The sequence below is a fragment of the Natator depressus genome, chromosome 2 (genome assembly GCF_965152275.1).
Source record: "Natator depressus isolate rNatDep1 chromosome 2, rNatDep2.hap1, whole genome shotgun sequence".
Lineage (NCBI taxonomy): Eukaryota > Metazoa > Chordata > Testudines > Cheloniidae > Natator > Natator depressus.
The window spans coordinates 138,653,684-138,673,488 of NC_134235.1; the positions used below are offsets into that span (position 1 = coordinate 138,653,684).

The 19,805-nt window shown below is 41.5% G+C and overlaps 1 protein-coding gene across 2 annotated transcripts in view; it reads left to right on the forward strand.

The window, feature by feature from the left end:
* Nucleotides 1–19,805, forward strand: part of SEMA5A (semaphorin 5A) — a 606,804-nt gene that overhangs the window by 554,742 nt on the left and 32,257 nt on the right. For both annotated transcript variants that reach the window (XM_074945055.1, XM_074945056.1), the window contains exons 18-19: nucleotides 11,470–11,640; nucleotides 19,074–19,229. In XM_074945055.1, coding sequence (XP_074801156.1) covers nucleotides 11,470–11,640; nucleotides 19,074–19,229 — 327 coding nt within the window. The remainder of the gene's footprint in view (nucleotides 1–11,469; nucleotides 11,641–19,073; nucleotides 19,230–19,805) is intronic.

The following is a 19,805-nucleotide window of genomic DNA, read 5'->3' on the forward strand; positions in this document are numbered from 1 at the left end:
TTCTCTTACTTTGTTATTTCGCCAGAGTGGCTCTTTTCTGGTTCTCTTACTATGTTTTTTAATTTGGGGTATACATTTAAATTGAGCCTCTATTATGGTGTCTTTAAAAAGTTTCCATGCAGCTTGCAGGGATTTTACTTTTGGTGCTGTACCTTTTAATTTCTGTTTAACTAACTTCCTCATTTTTGTGTATCTCCCACCCCCTTCTGAAATTAAATGCTACAGTTTGGGTCGCTGTGGTGTTTTCCGCACCACAGGGACATTAAATGTAATTATATTATGGTCGCTATTACCAAGCGGTCCAGCTATATTCACCTCTTGGACCTGATCCTGTGCTCCACTTAGAACTAAATGAAGAATTGCCTCTCCTATTATGGGTTCCAGGACTAGCTGCTCCAAGAAGCAGCCATTTAAGGTGTCAAGAAACTTTATCTCTGCATCCTGTTTTGAGGTGATATGTACCCAGTCAATATGGGGACAGTTGAAATTCCCCATTATTATTGAGTTCTTTATTTTTATAGCCTCTCTGATCTCCGTGAGCATTTCACAGTCACTGTCACCATCATAGAATCATAAAATATCAGGGTTGGAAGGGATCTCAGGAGGTCATCTAGTCCAACCCCCTGCAACTTTTCACTAGGAGGGTGGTGAAACACTGGAATGCGTTACCTAGGGAGGTGGTGGAATCTCCTTCCTTAGATATTTTTAAGGTCAGGCTTGACAAAGCCCTGGCTGGGATGATTTAGTTGGGGATTGGTCCTGCTTTGAGCAGGGGTTGGACTAGATGACCTCCTGAGGTCCCTTCCAACCCTGATATTCTATGATTCTATGAACACATTCCAGTGCTTCACCACCCTCCTAATGAAAAAGTTTTTCCTAATATCCAACCTAAACTTCCCCCACTGCAACTTGAGACCATTACTCCTTGTTCTGTCATCTGCTACCACTGAGAACAGCCTAGATCCATCCTCTTTGGAACCCCCTTTCAGGTAGTTGAAAGCAGCTATCAAATCCCCCCTCATTCTTCTCTTCTGCAGACTAAACAATCCCAGTTCCCTCAGCTTCTCCTCATAAGTCATGTGTTCCAGTCCCCTAATCCTTTTTGTTGCCCTCCACTGGATGCTTTCCAATTTTTCCACATCCTTCTTGTAGTGTGGGGCCCAAAACTCGACACAGTACTCCAGATGAGGCCTCACCAATGTCGAATAGAGGGGAACGATCACATCCCTCGATCTGCTGGCAATGCCCCTACTTATACATCCCAAAATGCCGTTAGCCTTCTTGGCAACAAGGGCATACTGTTGACTCATATCCAGCTTCTCGTCCACTGTAACCCCTGGGTCCTTTTCTGCAGAACTGCTGCCTAGCCATTCGGTCCTTAGTCTGTAGCGGCGCATGGGATTTTTCCGTCCCAAGTGCAGGACAATGCACTTGTCCTTGTTGAACCTCATCAGATTTCTTTTGGCCCAATCCTCTAATTTGTCTAGGGCACTCTGTATCCTATCCCTACCCTCCAGCGTATCTGCCACTCCTCTCAATTTAGTGTCATCTGCAAACTTGCTGAGGGTGCAGTCCATGCCATCCTCCAGATCATTAATGAAGATACTGAACAAAACTGGCCCCAGGACCGACCCTTGGGGCACTCTGCTTGATACCAGCTGCCAGCTAGACACGGAGCCATTGATCAGTACCTGTTAAGCCCGACGATCTAGCCAGCTTTCTATCCACCTTATAGTCCATTCATCCAGCCCATACTTCTTTAACTTGCTGGCAAGAATACTGTGGGAGTATCAAAAGCTTTACTAAAGTCAAGGAATAACACATCCACTGCTTTCCCCTCATCCACAGAGCCAGTTATCTCGTCATAGAAGGCAATTAGATTAGTCAGGCATGACTTGCCCTTGGTGAATCCATGCTGACTGTTCCTGATCACTTTCCTCTCCTTGAAGTGCTTCAAAATTGATTCCTTGAGGACCCACTCCATGATTTTTCCAGAGACTGAGGGGAGGCTGACCGCCCTGTAGTTTCCCAGATCATCCTTCTTTCCTTTTTTAATGATGGGCACTACATTAGCCTTTTTTCAGTCATCCGGGACCTCCACCGATTGCCATGAGTTTTCAAAGATAATGGCCAATGGCTCTGCAACCACATCTGCCAACTCCTCTAGCACTCTTGGATGCAGCGCATCTGACCCCATGGACTTGTGCTCATCCAGCTTTTCTAAATAGTCCCGAACCACTTCTTTCTCCACAGAGGGCTGGTCACTTCCTCCCCATGCTGTACTGCCCAGTGAAGTAGTCTGGGAGCTGACCTTGGTCTTGAAGACAGAGGTGAAAAAAGCATTGAGCTTCTTTTTTGTGTTTAAGATCAGCAAGGATTTCACTGTCAAGCCAGGCTGGTCACTGCTATATTTACTATTCTTTCTACAGATCAGGATGGTTTGTTCCTGCAACCTCAATAAGGATTCTTTAAAATACAGCCAGCTCTCCTGGACTCCTTTGCCCCTCATGTTATTCTCCCAGGGGATTCTGCCCATCAGTTCCCTGAGGGAATCAAAGTCTGCTTTTCTGAAGTCCAGGGTCCGTATTCTGCTGCTCTCTTTTCTTCCTTGTGTCAGGATCCTGAACTCGACCATCTCATGGTCACTGCCTCCCAGGTTCCCATCCACTTTTGTTTCCCCTACTAATTCTTCCCATCCTGGTCAGGTGGTCAGTAGAATATCCCTACTGCTATATTCTTATTATTCGAGCATGAAATTACTATCCATAGAGATTCTGAGGTACAGTTTGGTTCATTTAAGATTTTTACTTCATTTGATTCTATGCTTTCTTTCACATATAGTTCCACTTCCCCACCAGCACAGCTTGTTCTGTCCTTCCTATATATTTTGTACCCTGGTATTACTGTGTCCCATTGATTATCCTCATTCCACCCAAGTTTCTGTGATGCCTGTTATATCAATATCCTCATTTAATACGAAGGACTCTGGTTCACCCATTTTCTTATTTAGACTTCTAGGACTGGTATATAAGCACTTTAAGAACTTGGCACTTTTTAGCTGTGTCCCATTACATGATGTAATTGAATGAGACTTTTTTTCATTTGACTGTTTCTCATCAGATCCTATCCGTATTTTATCATCTTCCATCCTCTCCTCCTTACTAGGACATAGGGAATCTTGATTAGTAGATCCTCCCCTAAGGAATGTCCCTGTCCGAACCACATGCTCCTCCGCACCTGTTGGTTTTCCCCCAGCCCGTAGTTTAAAAACTGCTCTACTACCTTTTTAATTTTATGTTTTGAGTTCCATTTTAAATTTCAAGCTGCCTGCACTCTCACGTCTTTCCTTCTAAGGGGACAGGGTCTGGGTGAAAAATAATCATTCATGAGGAGAAGTCGGTCTAAGTGCAATTTTCATCATGCTAATAGGATGCTTAGGTGCACCTTCCTCACTTAGGGCTGGAAGCAGAGGCGATGTATAGCAGGGACATCGGGGATCAAGTGTCTAGGGAGGATGGTGGGCTTCAGAGCCTCAACTCCAGCCAGAGCTGCAACTTCAATGTGCTGTCTATACAGATATTTTTAGAGTGATAGTGTGAGTCTCACTAGCCTGAGTCTGTCACCCAAACATTGTGTAGGCATACCCATTGGTGTCCACATAGCGCTATGTGCACTAAGCAGAATATAACATGCTACACCCTCATATGCACACTTCCCTTCATCTCCACTTCAGGTATGGAGGGGAAATCAGGGACAGAGCGATGGGCACTATCCCCTCACACAAGTGGGCAGGGAGTGAACTGAGAAGGGCAAGGAATGGATGATGTTTTGGTTCTGCCCTAGTCCCCCAAAGTACTGGCCACTGCCGCTGAGCCATTGTGTAGGAGGAAATAATCTTCTACTGGTCAGGGTCAGTAGCAGATTATAAATGTCTGGGAAGAAAGGAAGAGCAAAGAAGGAATTGATCCTCTCTGAGGCAAAACCCCTTCCCTGGGCTCTTTCATACTAGCCCTTACACAGAGCTCATCATTAGAGTATAATCTAGCTCTTAGTCCTTTCTGCGGCTAGTAAACAGGCATAAATTGGCAGCTAGGCAACAGTGTTCTCTTTAATGCAGGATCAGGTTCTACTCTGCTCCCTGTCCTGCTTATCACTATTTAATTTGTATTTATATATGCAATACTGCATGCTTCTGCTGTGCAATGGGGTGGTGGAACGGAGGGGGGTAGGCAGTGAGGCCTAGTTCTCTCACCAGGAAATATTGTGGTGGCTCCACCCCCATACAAAGTCATGCACACCTGGGGTGGAGGGAGCGAGAGCAGGACCCAGAGGTACTGAAGTGTCCACTGCAGGGCCCAGGATTGGGCTACCCTCACTTCCCTTCTTATTCTTCTGTCCCCACCCTCACAGGGACTTCTGCATAAATTAATATTCTTTTGACCATCTGCCTTTCATGCTTAAAAATATTTTACTTAACCATATGAAAATAATCTGAAAGTTTAATAAAAAGAATCGGCACTAACACTAGATTCTCACTAATTGGAACACCCATTGTGAATTACTGATATTTGGGAATTAGTGAGAGTGGGTAAATTTTTCAAAAGTGCCAAAGTCCCACAGAAAGGCAATGGCACATAGGGTCCTAAATCACTTTTGAAAAAATTGTGCACTGACATCTCAGGAGCTGCTGAGTGCTTTGCAGGTTTGAGGCCCAAATGAACAAACACAATGAAAAAGCAAGGATAACAAATCACAATGTGTACTTGGTTCATTTGTTTGGTCAATCCTAGTTCAGTTTTAATTATTCATATTAATACTCTATAGTGTAGTAGTAAATGTGTTGTGTATCGTTTACAAATAATGAAAACATCTGAGACCGGACTTTAACATCTGCTATTAAGTCTTTGTTGTGAGATGGAGAGATAATTCTTTTTGAAGATTAAGATGAAGTGTGTGGCTAAGCCAAGTGTGGATTAGTGAGGGTCTGCTGTGTAGTGTTTTTTATCCACAGAACTCAAAGATCTCTACAAAGTTCAGTACATACTATTATCCCCCTTTTTACTGGTGGAAAAATTGAGGCACAGTGAAGTTAACTGATATGCTAAGGTCATGCAGAATCAGTGGCAGAGTTGAAAATAAAACCCTGATTTCCTGATTCTCCATGCTCCATGCTCCATGCTCAATTCAAACCACAGCTGCCCTTAACATTAAGGGTTAACATATTAATATATATAATATTTGCATGCCTGTTTTGTTTGGAAGCTTTGATAATCATAACTAGACAATCTAGACATGCAGAAGGAAAGCAATGAAATGCCTTTCACATGATTTCCCAGACCTCTAAAATATGGGTAAGAAATCTTCAAATAGGGAATCTTTGGTGAGTCTTCTCTCTGATGTGTTTATATTCTAGCCTTTATTGGAATAGCATACTTTATTTCCTCTGCTGGTCCAATGTGGCTTAGAATTGTGCATATCATGTGACACTCCAGTTCACATTAATGGGATATAATCACTGTTTTCATTGGAAAGAATGGTCATCTGAAATAATTCATGTTAAAATGAGTTAATTGCACTCAGATTATTGTCCAACAACATGGAAAATAACATGTTGGAACTCTGAAGAATGTGCTTTTTCTGTTGGTACAGAGATATACTGAATCATGCTGGATTTAAAAGTACTAAACATCCTGAGTATGAAGAAAAATATTTGTAAATGTATGTTGACATCCATCTCCGTCCATCCATCCCCATTCATTTTTTGTTTAAGATATTAACCTGTGGTTGAAATATGGAATATTGAAATATAGGAAATACATAGTTATACTAATGTGTATGGAAAGAAATGGATTAATTCTGTTTTCAATATTTGAAATTTTGTTACCTTATTTCTATATTTGGGATTGTGTCACACTATTTTTATTACCACTTTTTTTTTAAACTGTGAAAAATCTAATATATTCAGGACAAATGGTCATATACCAATAAACACGAAGATAAAAATACAGAGAAGTTCAGATACTACAAAAATTCCTGTAAGGACATTATGGAGAGTGTATGCAACTTTGAAAAACCTGTTAATCTCCTGTTGCTTTTTTCACTTCTGCCACCTTTTTCTCTGCAGACATACTGTGGCCTGTAGAAAAGGGAGGATATTTAAAAGTAATGGACCAAATTCATCCTTGGGGAAACTTCATACACCAGGAAAAAAATGGGCTTTGTGCTATTCTTACCTGATCCAAAGGCCATTAAGTCAATCAGAGTCCTTCCTAAAGGCTTTGGCCTTAGTTCTTATTGTTGTACTGCCCTTACAGGCATTAGTTTGCCTTTCTTGCTGCTGCATTGCTCTGAGTCAGCTGTCTGCTACATGCAGCACTTCCTTTATGAATGTTGACTGACGCAGCAGTGAACTGGGAGTGAAAAACTTTTTTTTGTTTTTGCTCTTTCCCCAGGTCAGGGGAAATGCAGTGATCTCCATTGGGACTTAGAAAGAAGGGACTGGGAATCAGGTTGTGTCTGGGAGTCCAGAAGGGCACAGCAGAAAGTCAGGTCTCCAATCCACCACTTTCCCAGACACCCCAAAATCCCACATTTGTGCTAGTGCGAAATTCTAATTCCACTTAGCCATGTGATGCCATTTACATTTCTGTGAATCTCTATCAGTTCACTCTCTTTCACAGGAACAGACAAGACTCCAATCTTTCTTGCTGTTATTCATTCTCTTTTGCTATGTGCTCAACAAGATAACCTTTAGATGAGTAACTTTTTATTTATCTTCATACCCAGAAGGGCTAGAAATAACTTATATGAAAGCTTCAGTTCTGAAGGATACTGCCCAATCTGTGCAAAACCCCGACTTTCACAATTTCATCTACATTTTTGTGAATGAAGAGGATCACCCTCTCTACTCATCGTTCCTTCCTCTCTTTTGTAAAACCCAAAGTGCATGGAAGGATGGCCAATTTACTTAATAGTCTTTTGGAAATTGCAAGTGGTGTGGATGTTTTATTGGAGCCGCAGGAGGTCCTATTTCTATAGACTATTTTTCCCTGGAACATCCTCTTCCCCAGGATTTTTTTTTCTCGTCTTTGTGGAGCAATATTTATTAACCAAGACAACAACTATTAAGCAGAGAGTTGCCTGATTGCTCAGGAAAACTAAAAACAACCCCTATAAAAGAAAACATTGTTTTGAGAGGACCCTGGCTTGCTGAAAAGGCCTTGTTACACAACATACCAACCTGAATACTTGTGAAGTATTTTAAAGCAATTTTCCATTATTAGGTAATTAATTACTTTAACTACCTTTTTTATCCAATAGCTCTGCTGTACTGTTATGTAAAGAAATTATGTAATGTGTGGAGCTTTCTTCATAATTCTTTATTTTTTGTCAATAAGGCTGAATCAGCATTAAGGACTCTACGTCATGGACAACAAAGGAAGAGAAAACAGATGGTCCTAGGTTGCTAAGCAACATTATAGAAAGATGAAAGCAACCACAGATTTCTATTTAGGTCCTGTAAAACCTCATACAGTAAACACCCACTCCTTTGATCTTATTTAACCAGGATGATTCCTTTATCATTCCCTATTGTTAAGAAGAAAAAGTTTAGCCAGACAAATGAAAAGGGGACTCGTCAGCTATTTTGGGGACTAGAGATTTATGATGGCAGACTAAATAGGTAAAAAAGACAGCACATATTATAATGGTGCCCTTTAGCACAACTACAATTAAGCCTCTGTCACATATTCTGTTATATTGTGTCCAATCTCCCGCCTCCTCTCCTAGGCTTATAACATAGCTATAATAATTCTAGTTACAAAACAGAAATCTGTATGCAGTGTTGTTGTAGCCATGTTGGTCCCAGGATATTAGAGAGACAAGGTGGGTGAAGTAATGATGACTGATCAATCAGTCAGAATAGTCTCTTTTTGAGGAGCTATTGGAAAACAGGCAAGCTAGTAATGTTTTGCAGAAATGGCTTACATAGTACCGTAAATATCTCAATTACTGTTTTTATATAGTGCTTTGTTGGCTGTATGGTTTGTTGCTTTTCAAGGTAACTCAGTATAATAAGTGCACATTGTAAAACGTTATAGAAAGGAAATTTTACATATGCTAATTACTTCTATTAAAGGCCCATTTGACTAGTAGCTGCAGGTATAAACTACTAAACTGCCTGCTTCAATAGCATGAGATGCTGAATATTCATTATATGTAAGATTGTCTGCGTAGCTGCACAGGCAGATATTGATACCCAAATAAAAAAGATCCTCTAAACTCATTTTCCTGCCATTACAGTTTTTCCATATCAATGAGTTCTGTTTGACTTGGCAAATATGTATGTGCTGTAACTTGCTTTCCAAGCAAAATGACCTGTCCTCAATATATTTAAGGTATTCTTCAATGTCACTACCTGGAAGATTTAAATATGAATTTTCTTTGATAAGTGCATTACAGTACATATGTAATTTTTTTTAATGTGGAGCCATATCAATAAACTGAAGAAAAGGATTTTACACCTTTAAATACTCTTTGACTTCTTAGAACAGAAAGGTTCAAAAGGACTCATTAAGGAGTATTGTTTGAGAGGTACATAGATTTTTATATTCAGTGATGTCAATGAACCATAAATTAAGGTTTGCCAAAGAGTGCATTAAAATGAATGAACCATTAAAATAAATTGTGTAAGGCAATGGGAGTATTTACCTCTAATAAAGTGTGATATTCCCTATGCTTAGAGTGGGAAATATTGCAAATGCTATGGTAAATTTAACTACTGTGGATGGTAAACATCCACTTTTTAAGGGTACCTATAAAAGGAAATTCAGTTGGTGCCTGATTTTCAAAGTTAGGTGTGTGCAGTTGTACACGTAACGCCAATAAACCCTGGTCCTCGGCAGGTGGGATCGAACCTGGGAACCTCTGGAGCTAAATGCATGAGCCTCTACTGCATGAGCTAAAAGCCACATGGTTGTTAGCTAAGGCTGTAGAGCAGATTCATTAATCTCTCTCTAAGCAGTCTTGGTGCCACTAGATGGGACAGAGTACCACACCCGGAAGGTGTGTGGGTTACATACACATAGATTTGTATGTGCCTAGTTTATGGACATAAGTCATGTATTTACACAAAGTTATGTGCAGGCATAAATACCTGATGTGCACATATACATTCAATATGTATTTACTAGGTATGTATCATTAGTGTATTTCGATGTAGCAGTTCTTATGTTCCAAAAATGTATTTAAAGCTACAGCTATGTAACATTTGTTTTTCAGAAAAATGGGGACATATTTCAAGAAGTATTTGTAAATCTCTTTTATGCATCTTTTGAACCATGCTCTTGTTATGCATGTACAATCTGTCAGCCCAACGAGAATCCCTGCTGTAAAGCTGTCTGGGGACTGCATGAGACTGGTAGGCAGGGAAAACTAAAACTGTGTAAACAATTTTCAGAGTCAGAAAGGGAATACCCCAGTAAAATCATTAACTGGCAAATCTGCTTTGTTTATTATAGGCTTAACCTATTAGCGGTGTGTATTTTATTATGCATTTTTATAAAGATAAGCAGACGTGTTGGCAATACAAATTATTTTCTTAGGTAAATATTAAAAGAGAGGGTGATATCATTTTAAACTTAAAACCAGAAACCTAAATGTATCTATATGCATATTTCTGCTTAAAACAGAGATGGGCTAAATATCCACGCCACCTCCAATTTCCGTGGTTTGGATATAATGGAATCCAGATCCAAACCAAACCTGCTTTGGTTTTTGAAACCGAAAACCCACACTCTCAGCCCATCTCTATGAAACCTCAACTTCAGTCATTCTTTTGCAGTTGTGCTATAAAGAACATAAAGGCCATACTGGGTCAGACCAGTGGTCCATCTAACTAAGTATCCTGTCTTCCAACAGTGGCTGGAGCTGGTTGTTTCAGAGGGAATGAACAGAACAGGGCAATTTATTGAGTGATCCATCCCTTGTGATCCAGTCCCAGCTTCTGGCAGTCAGACATTAAGGGACACACAGAGCACTGGGTTGCATCCCTGACCATCTTGGCTAATAGTCATTGATGGACCTATCGTCCATGAACTTATCCAGTTCTTTTTTAAAGCCCAAGTTCCACCAGTTGACTGTGCGTTGTGTGAAGTACTTCCTTGTATTTGTATTAAAGCTGCTACCTATTAATAGCCTTGAGTGACTGCTGGTTCCTGTGTTATGTGAACGGGTAAATAACACTTCCTTGTTCAGAGTTCAGGTGCTGACTCTGTGGGTGCTCCAAGGCTGGCGGACCCACGGGGAAAAATTAGCAGGTGCTTAGCACCCACGGCAGCCAAGCTGTGTCCTTATTCACTTTCTCCACATCATTCATAATTTTATAGACCTCTATCATATCCCCCCTTAGTTGTCTCTTTTCCAAGCTGAACAGTCCCAGTCCTTTTAATCTCTCCTCATACGAAGCTGTTTCATACCCCCAATCATTTTTATTGCCATTCTCTGTACTCTGTCTCTCTCTCTCCCGCCTTCCCCCCCCCACCATTTTAGTGTCTTTTTTGAAATGGTGCAACCTACCCTTTGTTTTCTATCTTTTAACTGGAGTGCCTGGCAATGCTTTCAGGATCATCGAATGATCCTCCATTTAATTTAATGACAAGCCTTTTGTTATCGTAATCACCCTGCCTCTGTTTATAAACAAACTCCCTGCCCCAAGGGCAGAAGCTGTTAGCAGCACAGAACTCATCACATTCCACACTCAAACTCTGGCTCCTGGGTGCTGAGCTAACCGCTTGCACACATGAGCGCGACTAGGGACAGCTGCCGGTGAGTGGGTGCCCGCCCCAATGGGCAGGGCTAGGGGTGGGGCTGTGAGTGGAACGGGCATGCCGGTGGAGCTACCAGTGCAGGGCACTGGCTCCTGGGAGTAGAGGCCCGCCATGCTGCTTTCGCCGGTAGAGCGCTGCAGCTTCGCAGATACCTATTTTTATCCACGGATATCTGCATCCGCGAACATAAATTTTGTATCCACACAGGTCTCTAGTTCCTTTCTCTTCCTTCCATTGGACAATACTTCTGTAAATCTCAGAATGCAAAGTAAGCTTCGTAGCCTGATCCCATTTGCCAGGTGGGGCCTAAAAATCTTCCATTGACTGTAGTAGACTTTGACTCATGCCCGTGGAACACAAATAGGATAGATTGATTTAAGTGGTTCAGCCATGCAGAGACTTAGGCCTGGTCTGCACTGGGGGATTGACCTAAGATACGCAACTTCAGCTATGAGAATAGCGACTCCGCTTCCGCCTCTCGCCGCAGTGGAGTACAGGAATCGACGGCAGAGCAATCGGGGATCGATTTATCGTGTCTACACTAGACGCGATAAATCGATCCCCGATAGATCAATCACTACCCGCTGATCCGGCGGATAGTGTAGACATACCCTTAGAACAATGAGTTGTTATTTCTTTCCAGTTGATGGAGGTTGGTCTTGTTGGTCATCATGGTCAAAGTGCTCAGCAACTTGTGGAGGTGGACATTACATGAGGACCCGCTCATGCACAAACCCAGCCCCAGCCTATGGAGGGGACATCTGCCTTGGACTTCACACTGAAGAGGCACTTTGCAACACACAACCCTGTCCAGGTACAGCAAATCCATACAGTACTGCTTTGCTTTGAATATACCATAAAATAGGGCTGCTATCGCTCAACCTGTTCAGTAAAGTACATTTTGCTTTTATCAACCTATTAAACATCTAGGAACAAATTCTTTCTGTCCTCTGATACATGCACATCAGCTTACAATGAATTTGCTGTGATTATACATCTAAGGGCAGAATTTGGCCCATAGGAGATAGCCCTAATGTCAAGTTAAATGAATTTTTAAGAGGCTATCAGTTTAGTTTGCAGGTTTCAGGTCAATGCAATTTAAAATGGTGTAGTTCTGTACACAAACGATTGATGCCTTGAGAGATTTTTAGCTATAACAGCACAACAAACACTTCAGTTGTAGTACTGGGTGTTGTAGGGCAAGCAGAAGTTTGGAGGCTCTAGATCCTCAGCTGATGTAACTCAATGTAATGCTGAAGACTTCAGTGGAGTTGTATCAGTTCTCACCACCTGAGGACCTACCTAGCTCCTGATCTGAAAAAAAGACGTTTTGATTTAAAAATTATATCTGAGCTCTTCTAAAGTAAGAAATGGGAACAAAGTTTAGTGCAATCTATTTTCACATTTAAAAAAATGTTCACCCTTTAAAATGCTTTCCTAGATTGTAAGACCTTTGGGGCAGGAACTGAATCTTTGTACATACTTGTACATCACTTTGGGGCCTCTGGGCACTACTGTAATATCTATATGTAATCATCATGGAAGTGGACCATGATATTTTCTGTCATTTTGATTGTCTCTTTTGACCCTTGCCAAGTGGTCTTGTGAAATATTAAATCTTTGCAAAACAAGGAAAATAAAAGGACTAATAAAAGAATCAGAAGTAGAAAGTAAAAAGTAACATAAAAAAGATAAGTCAAGGCACAGGAACCACTGGGAAAGCTTTTATGTCTTGCTGTTTATAGGTTATTGTTAACACCTTCTGTTCTTGATCATTGGAAAAAAGTAATGTCTGCTAGCAGCAATAATGTTCTGTTGCATTACCTGCTTGATTGAGGGGTTTATAAACTTTATGGCATAAACTTATTTTTCATGTGATGAGGTCATGCACATGAGCATGCAAGACCCAAGAGTGTGAATTTATAGATGCTATTACCCAAACTACAATTACAAGTAATTTCCCTTTCTAAGTACTTCATGACTTGCAGTGGAATAAAATAGCACCTACTCTGTCAAAATTACAGCAAACTTTACTCTCCACCTTGGGTTTTAAAAAGTGAAAATAGAACTCTGTAATTGATTGGATTCCTCAAGAGGGATGGCTTATATATGTACTTAAAATTATCACAGCAGCCTCAGATCCTTAAGGCATTTTTAAAAGGTCAGAACTGTCATGTTTCTTGTGCTGTTTCCAGTATTATTATAGTGGTTTCTCTTACAGTGCAGCTATTGTTAATGGTCTGTTAGCATTTCCATTAGCAACCCTGGTTTTCAGGCAATTATAACTTGTGCTCTTTAGCTTATTATGACTTGATTGTTAATCTATTTTTTCCGACAAAAATCATTTATCATCTACATTAAAGCCTTTTTAATCATCAGAGTGACACACGTCTCACATACCTCTTGCTTTGTCTAATATTCAAATCTAACTAAAAACCAACCTTATTTTAGATGAAAATTTGCAGTTTGTTTTCTTCTGTCTCCCCCTCACAAACAAATACGTCTTCTAACTAGCTGTGATTTAGTTTGAAAAGTAGCCATTGCCATATGCAGTAGCTGCCTTTTCAGAGCTCTCTTTTACTGTTCTTATTACATATTATGGGCCAAAACTGTGACCTGGGTGCTGTAAACTGCTCCATGTGCACAGACCGCTGCATGCGTGCAGGGCCATATTGACCTTGAGGGGACCGTCCACAGGCACAGGGGTATACCTATACTAATCAGTTTGCAGGACAGAGAGCCTGTATTTTTAAAACAAGTGTACAAATCTCAGATTTAAGAGGGAAAGGAATATAGTCATTTCAAACAGATATTTGGTTGAAACTTGGCATCTGGAAATTACAAACTCAGGTGGAATTTTTAATACAAGAGAATAATGATGATAATTGTACAAGTGATGAACAAGAAAAAAAAGGGCTCTTGCAATTTCAAACAGTTTTATTTTGCCAAAATTTAACAGAAAATTAAATTTTACATGCTGCTGATTCTCAGGAGGTGTTGAGGTTTTGTTTTGTTTTTTAAATGTCAGTTAAACTGGAAGTGACCAAGATATTTACACTTGAAAAACAGTTACAGAATGGTTTATGCACAATAACTGTTTCTCAAACTGTCTTTTCAACTTTATATTCCTATCTTTTAATTTTAACTAAACAAAATCTTACTTCAATGAATGGAATGTCTATACCATTGATCAGTAATTCTTTATGTACGGCATATCACTGAATGTTATCTGTAGCAATGGTGTCTATAATATGTAGTATTGCATACAATAATATTGGGTACTTAGAATAATGTATTTGTGGCAGCATCAAGAGAGAAATGACATGCTGTCCTTGGACCAGTCACTCACACACAAAAATAATGGAAAAGAAAAATTGAATTTTTAGAAAGAAATGCACAGTTCTGTTGGAGAAGAATGTGGATAAACATTGATTCTTCTTCACTTAGTGTACAGATAGGTGCTCAACTTCAGGTCCACTTACACTACAATTTTTTGATCACAGATTTTTGGTAGTAGTGCCTGTTGGACCTGCGCATGTGCCCTACATGTCCTCATGCCCTGCACTGAGGCTATATAGGGCTATGAGATTGAACTGCCCTAAGTTCCTTCTCAATCACCTTCACCTGAGATGGAGCATTAGTGTGCCTTTCTACTCAGAACCATGAACGACTCTAATTAATCTTTCTTTCTTTCTTTTTGTGTTTGTTTTAGAGGGGTCAGTCTAAATTCCTTCCCCACTGGGGACTGGGAACTTTCTCCTCAGATCACCATTGTGCTGGGGTATTCCGTGGCTCACTGGGCTTCAAATGGTGCCTCTCTTTCCAAGAAGCTATCCCAGTTACTGACAAGCACTCCCCTTGTATCTGCTGCCTGAGGGAGTTTCATTGTTCCCCCAAAGTGCTCCATTTGCTCAGCTTTTAAAGGCAGGGCTAGGAAGAATTGAGAGATAAGACTCATTGTCTTGATGATGGAAGTCTCTCTCCGTCCAGCCTCAGATCCAAGCCAGGATCCCCCCTGGACATTAGCATCGGAGTGAGTACAGTGTCTCTTCAATTTCAGCACATTCACCTGAATCTGCCCAAGGTAAAGCCTTGGAGAAGTCCCATGAAAAAATAGCTCATTCTCCTCAGAAGGGGTCTACTTCAAAAAAGTCTCAGCGTCCTCCAAGTCAGTCCGTTTTGGAGACCCACTCTGGATACTACTGAGGCTTCAGGCACTGTCAGTACCAACCTCATGCCCAGGGCTCCAGGCTCTTCTAAGAACAGGGCACCAAACATGCTTGAGTACCGAGACCATCTGTGCTGCAGAAGCAGAACTTAGCAGCACAGGAATCTAAGCACTCCTCTTCTAAGAAGGTAGTGCCTACAATGCCCTTGGTACTATCTGTACCTACATTGACTTCCAAGACATCCTTAGTACCAGTAGCCACGCCTCTCCTATGATCTTGACATTTCCTAAGACATCCACCTTGATACCAACTATATCTACCAAAAGAGTGCAGATGGAGCAGCTTATGTCCTTGGTACTGACAGTGGAACATAGCCCCATACTTCAAACTTACCCAGTACTACAGGAATTCAGATATTCCAGAGATGTAATTTTTTCAGCTAAACCGGAGTATCCCCTGCTAGTGGGTACCGAAAGATTATCTGTACTAACACAAGCATGCTCATCAAGATTGGACCTTTCCCCAGTACCGTTTGACTCTCTGACATCTTTGGAGAGTGGTGGAGCTCCCCCGCTTGATAAAGATGTACTCTTGGCTGAGTTCCTTTCTCCTACCTTTGAGGAAAAAGAAGAGTTACATCAAAGACAAGCACATGCCCCCACAATCTGGTTCAAGCACAGTGATGCCACACCTCATGTCCTATGGACCCCTTCAGTGGCCATATCGCCAACAGTTTTGGGGGGCACCTCTAATGTCTTGTGGAGAGCTACAGAAAAAGAAATTCTTCTACCCTGTCTATCCCTCCTCACCTTCCTCAGGTTCAAGTATCCTTTGAGGAGCAGGAGGCCAGAGCGGATAAGGAGGCTACCTCACAGACAAATATTTCTTTTTCTTCCCCAGATGAGATGGTTATGCCTCCCCCACCTTCTATAGCTGATGATTTATGAGATTTCCAGGGGTTAATTAAACATTACGTAGACTCTTTACAGATCCCCTTGAAGGAAGTCAAAGAATTGCTGCATAAACTCCTGGCTATCCTTCAATGGACTCCCTCTGCCTATGTTGCCCTGCCCATCAATGAGGCACTACTGGATCCTGACAAGACCATATGGCAGAGCCCAGCAATGATACCACCAACATATAAAAGAACCAATAAAAATATGTCCCAGCTAAGGACTCTGAATTTTTTTCCCACCCATCCTGCATCCAACTCCCTGATTGTGGAGGCAGTGAATGAATGTGACAAGAAACACCATACTAAAGCCACTCCATACAATAAGGATAAAAAATATCTTGATTATTTGGCCATAAGACCTGTTTCTTACCCGTTTCAATGGCCCAGTATAGGCAGGTCTGGACTCAAAGCAACCCCAGATGGCCAGGTTTTAAATTTACTTGCGATGTACAGCAGTGAGGTAACTCCATGTATAGTGCCTACTTTCAAAACAGGAAGTAAAAGTCAAAGTTTGATGCTGTATGCTCAAAGTAATACACATGTATTATTTGCACTGGTGCTTCTTTCCAAGCATTTATGCCAAATAACTGTATGTGCCTGTAGCTGAAAGAGCTGTCATTCAGCACAGGTGAGAGTGTCCTCATCCATATACACATACCTGAATATACATGAATAATTTCACATTCAGATAACCAAGGTGAATACATTTTGTTGATCATTGGCCTAGCCTCCAATATAGAGCTTTTAGCCATATATGACCAAGGGAATTTGGTGGGTTTTATTCTAGAGGGTGTAATCAAAATTAGTATTGCTTCCACCAGATTTACCCATATTTTTTGATATAACATAGCCAGCTCAGGATTGGGGATGTGCATAGGCTTCTGTTTAAGAGATCTGTATGCTTCTCAGCTAGGGTCAAGGATCTGGGCTAAAATTTTTAACCATACAGAATGACTTTAAACTTGCAGCAGTGTGAGCACAGCCTTACATTTCTTTTGAATTTTACTTAATACCCTAAAATTATTTCAATCTCCCCCACCCCATTTATTTAAAACATAATTTTTAATTAGGGAGCAGATAAGCAACAATGCTATGTTATACACAGCACCCTGAACTAAGCTTTACAAAAATTCAGTCTGAAAACATTCACTATTAGATATTATAGCATACTTTTTAAAAGTGATTTAGGACTTTATTTTATTGTTTGAGATAGTAGAATGGTAATTTGTAAATATGAGTACTATATGCTAGAGTTATGCAGAATATTCACAGTAAAAGTTGAAGCCATGTGAGACTCTTCTGGTTTCAGGTTTTTCATTTAAAAATCAGACTGCTTACTCCAAAAGATTCACAACCCTTTCAAATTATCCTAAATTTATTTTGAATGAACTTGGGTCCACTTTGCAGTAGAATGAGGCTGCGTTATAGTTTTGCATTTGAAATCATGTGACATTTTTTAATCTGCCCGGTTTTGACACAAAACTAGGTGAAATTTGATAGTGAGATCTAAGTTTTGCTTTGGGCTATTGGATTGATTTAACTCAAACCAGAAACACAAGCATAACTTAGTTGTTGAATAAGATTATCTCTGTTTCCACTAACTCCTGGAAAGTGAAACAAATGATTTTTACAGCCCTCTATCTACTACTGTACACCAACCCTAGAAAAGTGCCTTGAAGACAGGACTTACTCATGTACTGTAAGAAAGATGTTAGACGAGTAAACACACAGTATCTAATATGGATCAGATAAATTCACTTCATTTAAGAGCAATATCCTGAGATCACACAGAGATAGCATGGTGTGAAAATAAAAATCCATTAAATAAAATTAGATAGACAGAAGAACAAAGCTAAAGAAGAAACAGAGGCTGACAATGATCCAAACCTGATACAGAGAAGGAACCTGGAGATCTGATCTGAGATATAGAAGAGTGCCTTACGATTTCAGAAGTGAAGAACAAGGCCAGAGTAACAAGAAGGTGGCTGGGTTTTTTTTAATTTAAACCAACATCTTGCATCAAACCTGGAACCAGGGCCGTCCTTATCCATATGCAAACTACGCAGCTGCATAGGGCACCAGGAAATTTGCGTGCTGCTCCAATGGCCAGCCCAATCCCCCGTCCGGCTGAGCTGGCCAGGAAAGCTGCCCCTGCTCCGCCCCGCCTCTTCCCCAAAGCCTCCGCCCCAACTCTTCCCACCCCTGCTCCGCCCCTTCCCCTAAGCTATGTCCTGGGGGCTGCAGCAGGGGTCGGGCGCACGCTGCACTCACCAGGCGGCGGGAAGTGGAGCAACCCGGCCCCAGCCTGCTCTGCTCTGCCAGCTTCCAGCTGCGTCACCAGTGGGTTCTGGGAGGCGGTTCCCCCTACCCCCAAGGCTGGGCGCCAGGAGAGCAGAGTGGAGCGGGTTGGGGTCATGTCACTCCACTTCCCACCGCACTGTGAGTGCAGGGTCGGGCATGCCCTGCAATCACCGGGCGCTAGGAAGTGGAACAACCCATCCCCAACCCGCTCCACTCCACTGGCTCATGCTGTGGAATGGTTTCCCTCCTGCCCGCCAAGCCTGCTCCTTCCCCCCCACAGATCTTGGGCGCAGTCCCCGGCGGAGGCCTGGGGTCAGCCCCTCCCCCCTCTCGGGGGGCTGCATAGGGCACCACAATGTCTAGGGACGGCCCTGCCTGGAACACATTTCTATAGGTCTACGTTGTTACTGGTCAGTTACCTAAATTAACAAACTGGCATTGTCTGCCTTGAAGGCCTGTGATAAACTTATGGCAACATAGTTAGACTTTTTATTGCACACTCATGCACACAAGTACAGTGGGGGGAAATGTAATATTGCTGTGATGAACGCAACATCCTGTAGAACATTTACAATACTGAACTGTCAATTTCAGAGGGAAGGTTGCATTTTTTGTGGTCTTCGCCATATATGGGACAAATGATCAGCTGATGTGAATTGACATAGCTTCATTGAAGTCAATGGAACTATGTCAGTTTACACGAGCTGAAGATCTGGCATGTATCCTGTCCTTATTTATAGCAAGACATTTAATTTTTCACTGTGATGTGGTTCATTTGCACAACTGATTTCCAATATTTCCCTCTCCCTATAACTAATGCAGACAACTGGTCCGACTGGTCTGAGTGGTCTGATTGTGATTCATCTGGAGTCCAGTTCCGTGTTCGTCAGTGTATCATTTTATTTCCGGTGGGCAACCAGTGTTCTGGGAACACCACTGAGAGTCAAGCTTGTATTTTCGATTCTAACTTCATACCAGGTAAGATCATTTACTTTTAAAGAATAAGTGAAATCACTCACAACAACTCTGCTGCACAGTGCAGAAGGGAGCCAAATCACAGAAGCTATGGAAACTGCCTTGGAGGAGCTGTCCAGATGCAAAAGACAGCTGTGCAGGATGCTTCTCATTCCACCACTTCTTTACTATATTTGAGAGTAATGTAGCTGTCCCAAACTCATTTCAGTAAACTTCACTATACTGTGTCCCCATTCATGTGTTACTGACCTGATCATGTCCCTTTCAAAGTGGTTTCAGATTTTACAAGAATACTGCTGTTCTTGGAGCACAATAGGCATGGCCAGCCCCAGGCATATGCAAAGTGTCCCACCAGACAAAGCCTCTTGCTTTTATGCTGCCCGCTTTTTTGGAAATTGTTTCCCAGAATGCACGCCTGGCACCTTCTAACTTGAAAGATGGATTGTGATGGACCAAATTATAGGGCTATCAGCCTCACATCAATCCCAGACAAGATAATGGAGCAGTTGATACAGAACTTGATGATCAAGAATTAAAGGAGAGTAATATAATTAATGCCAAACAACATGGGTTTATGGA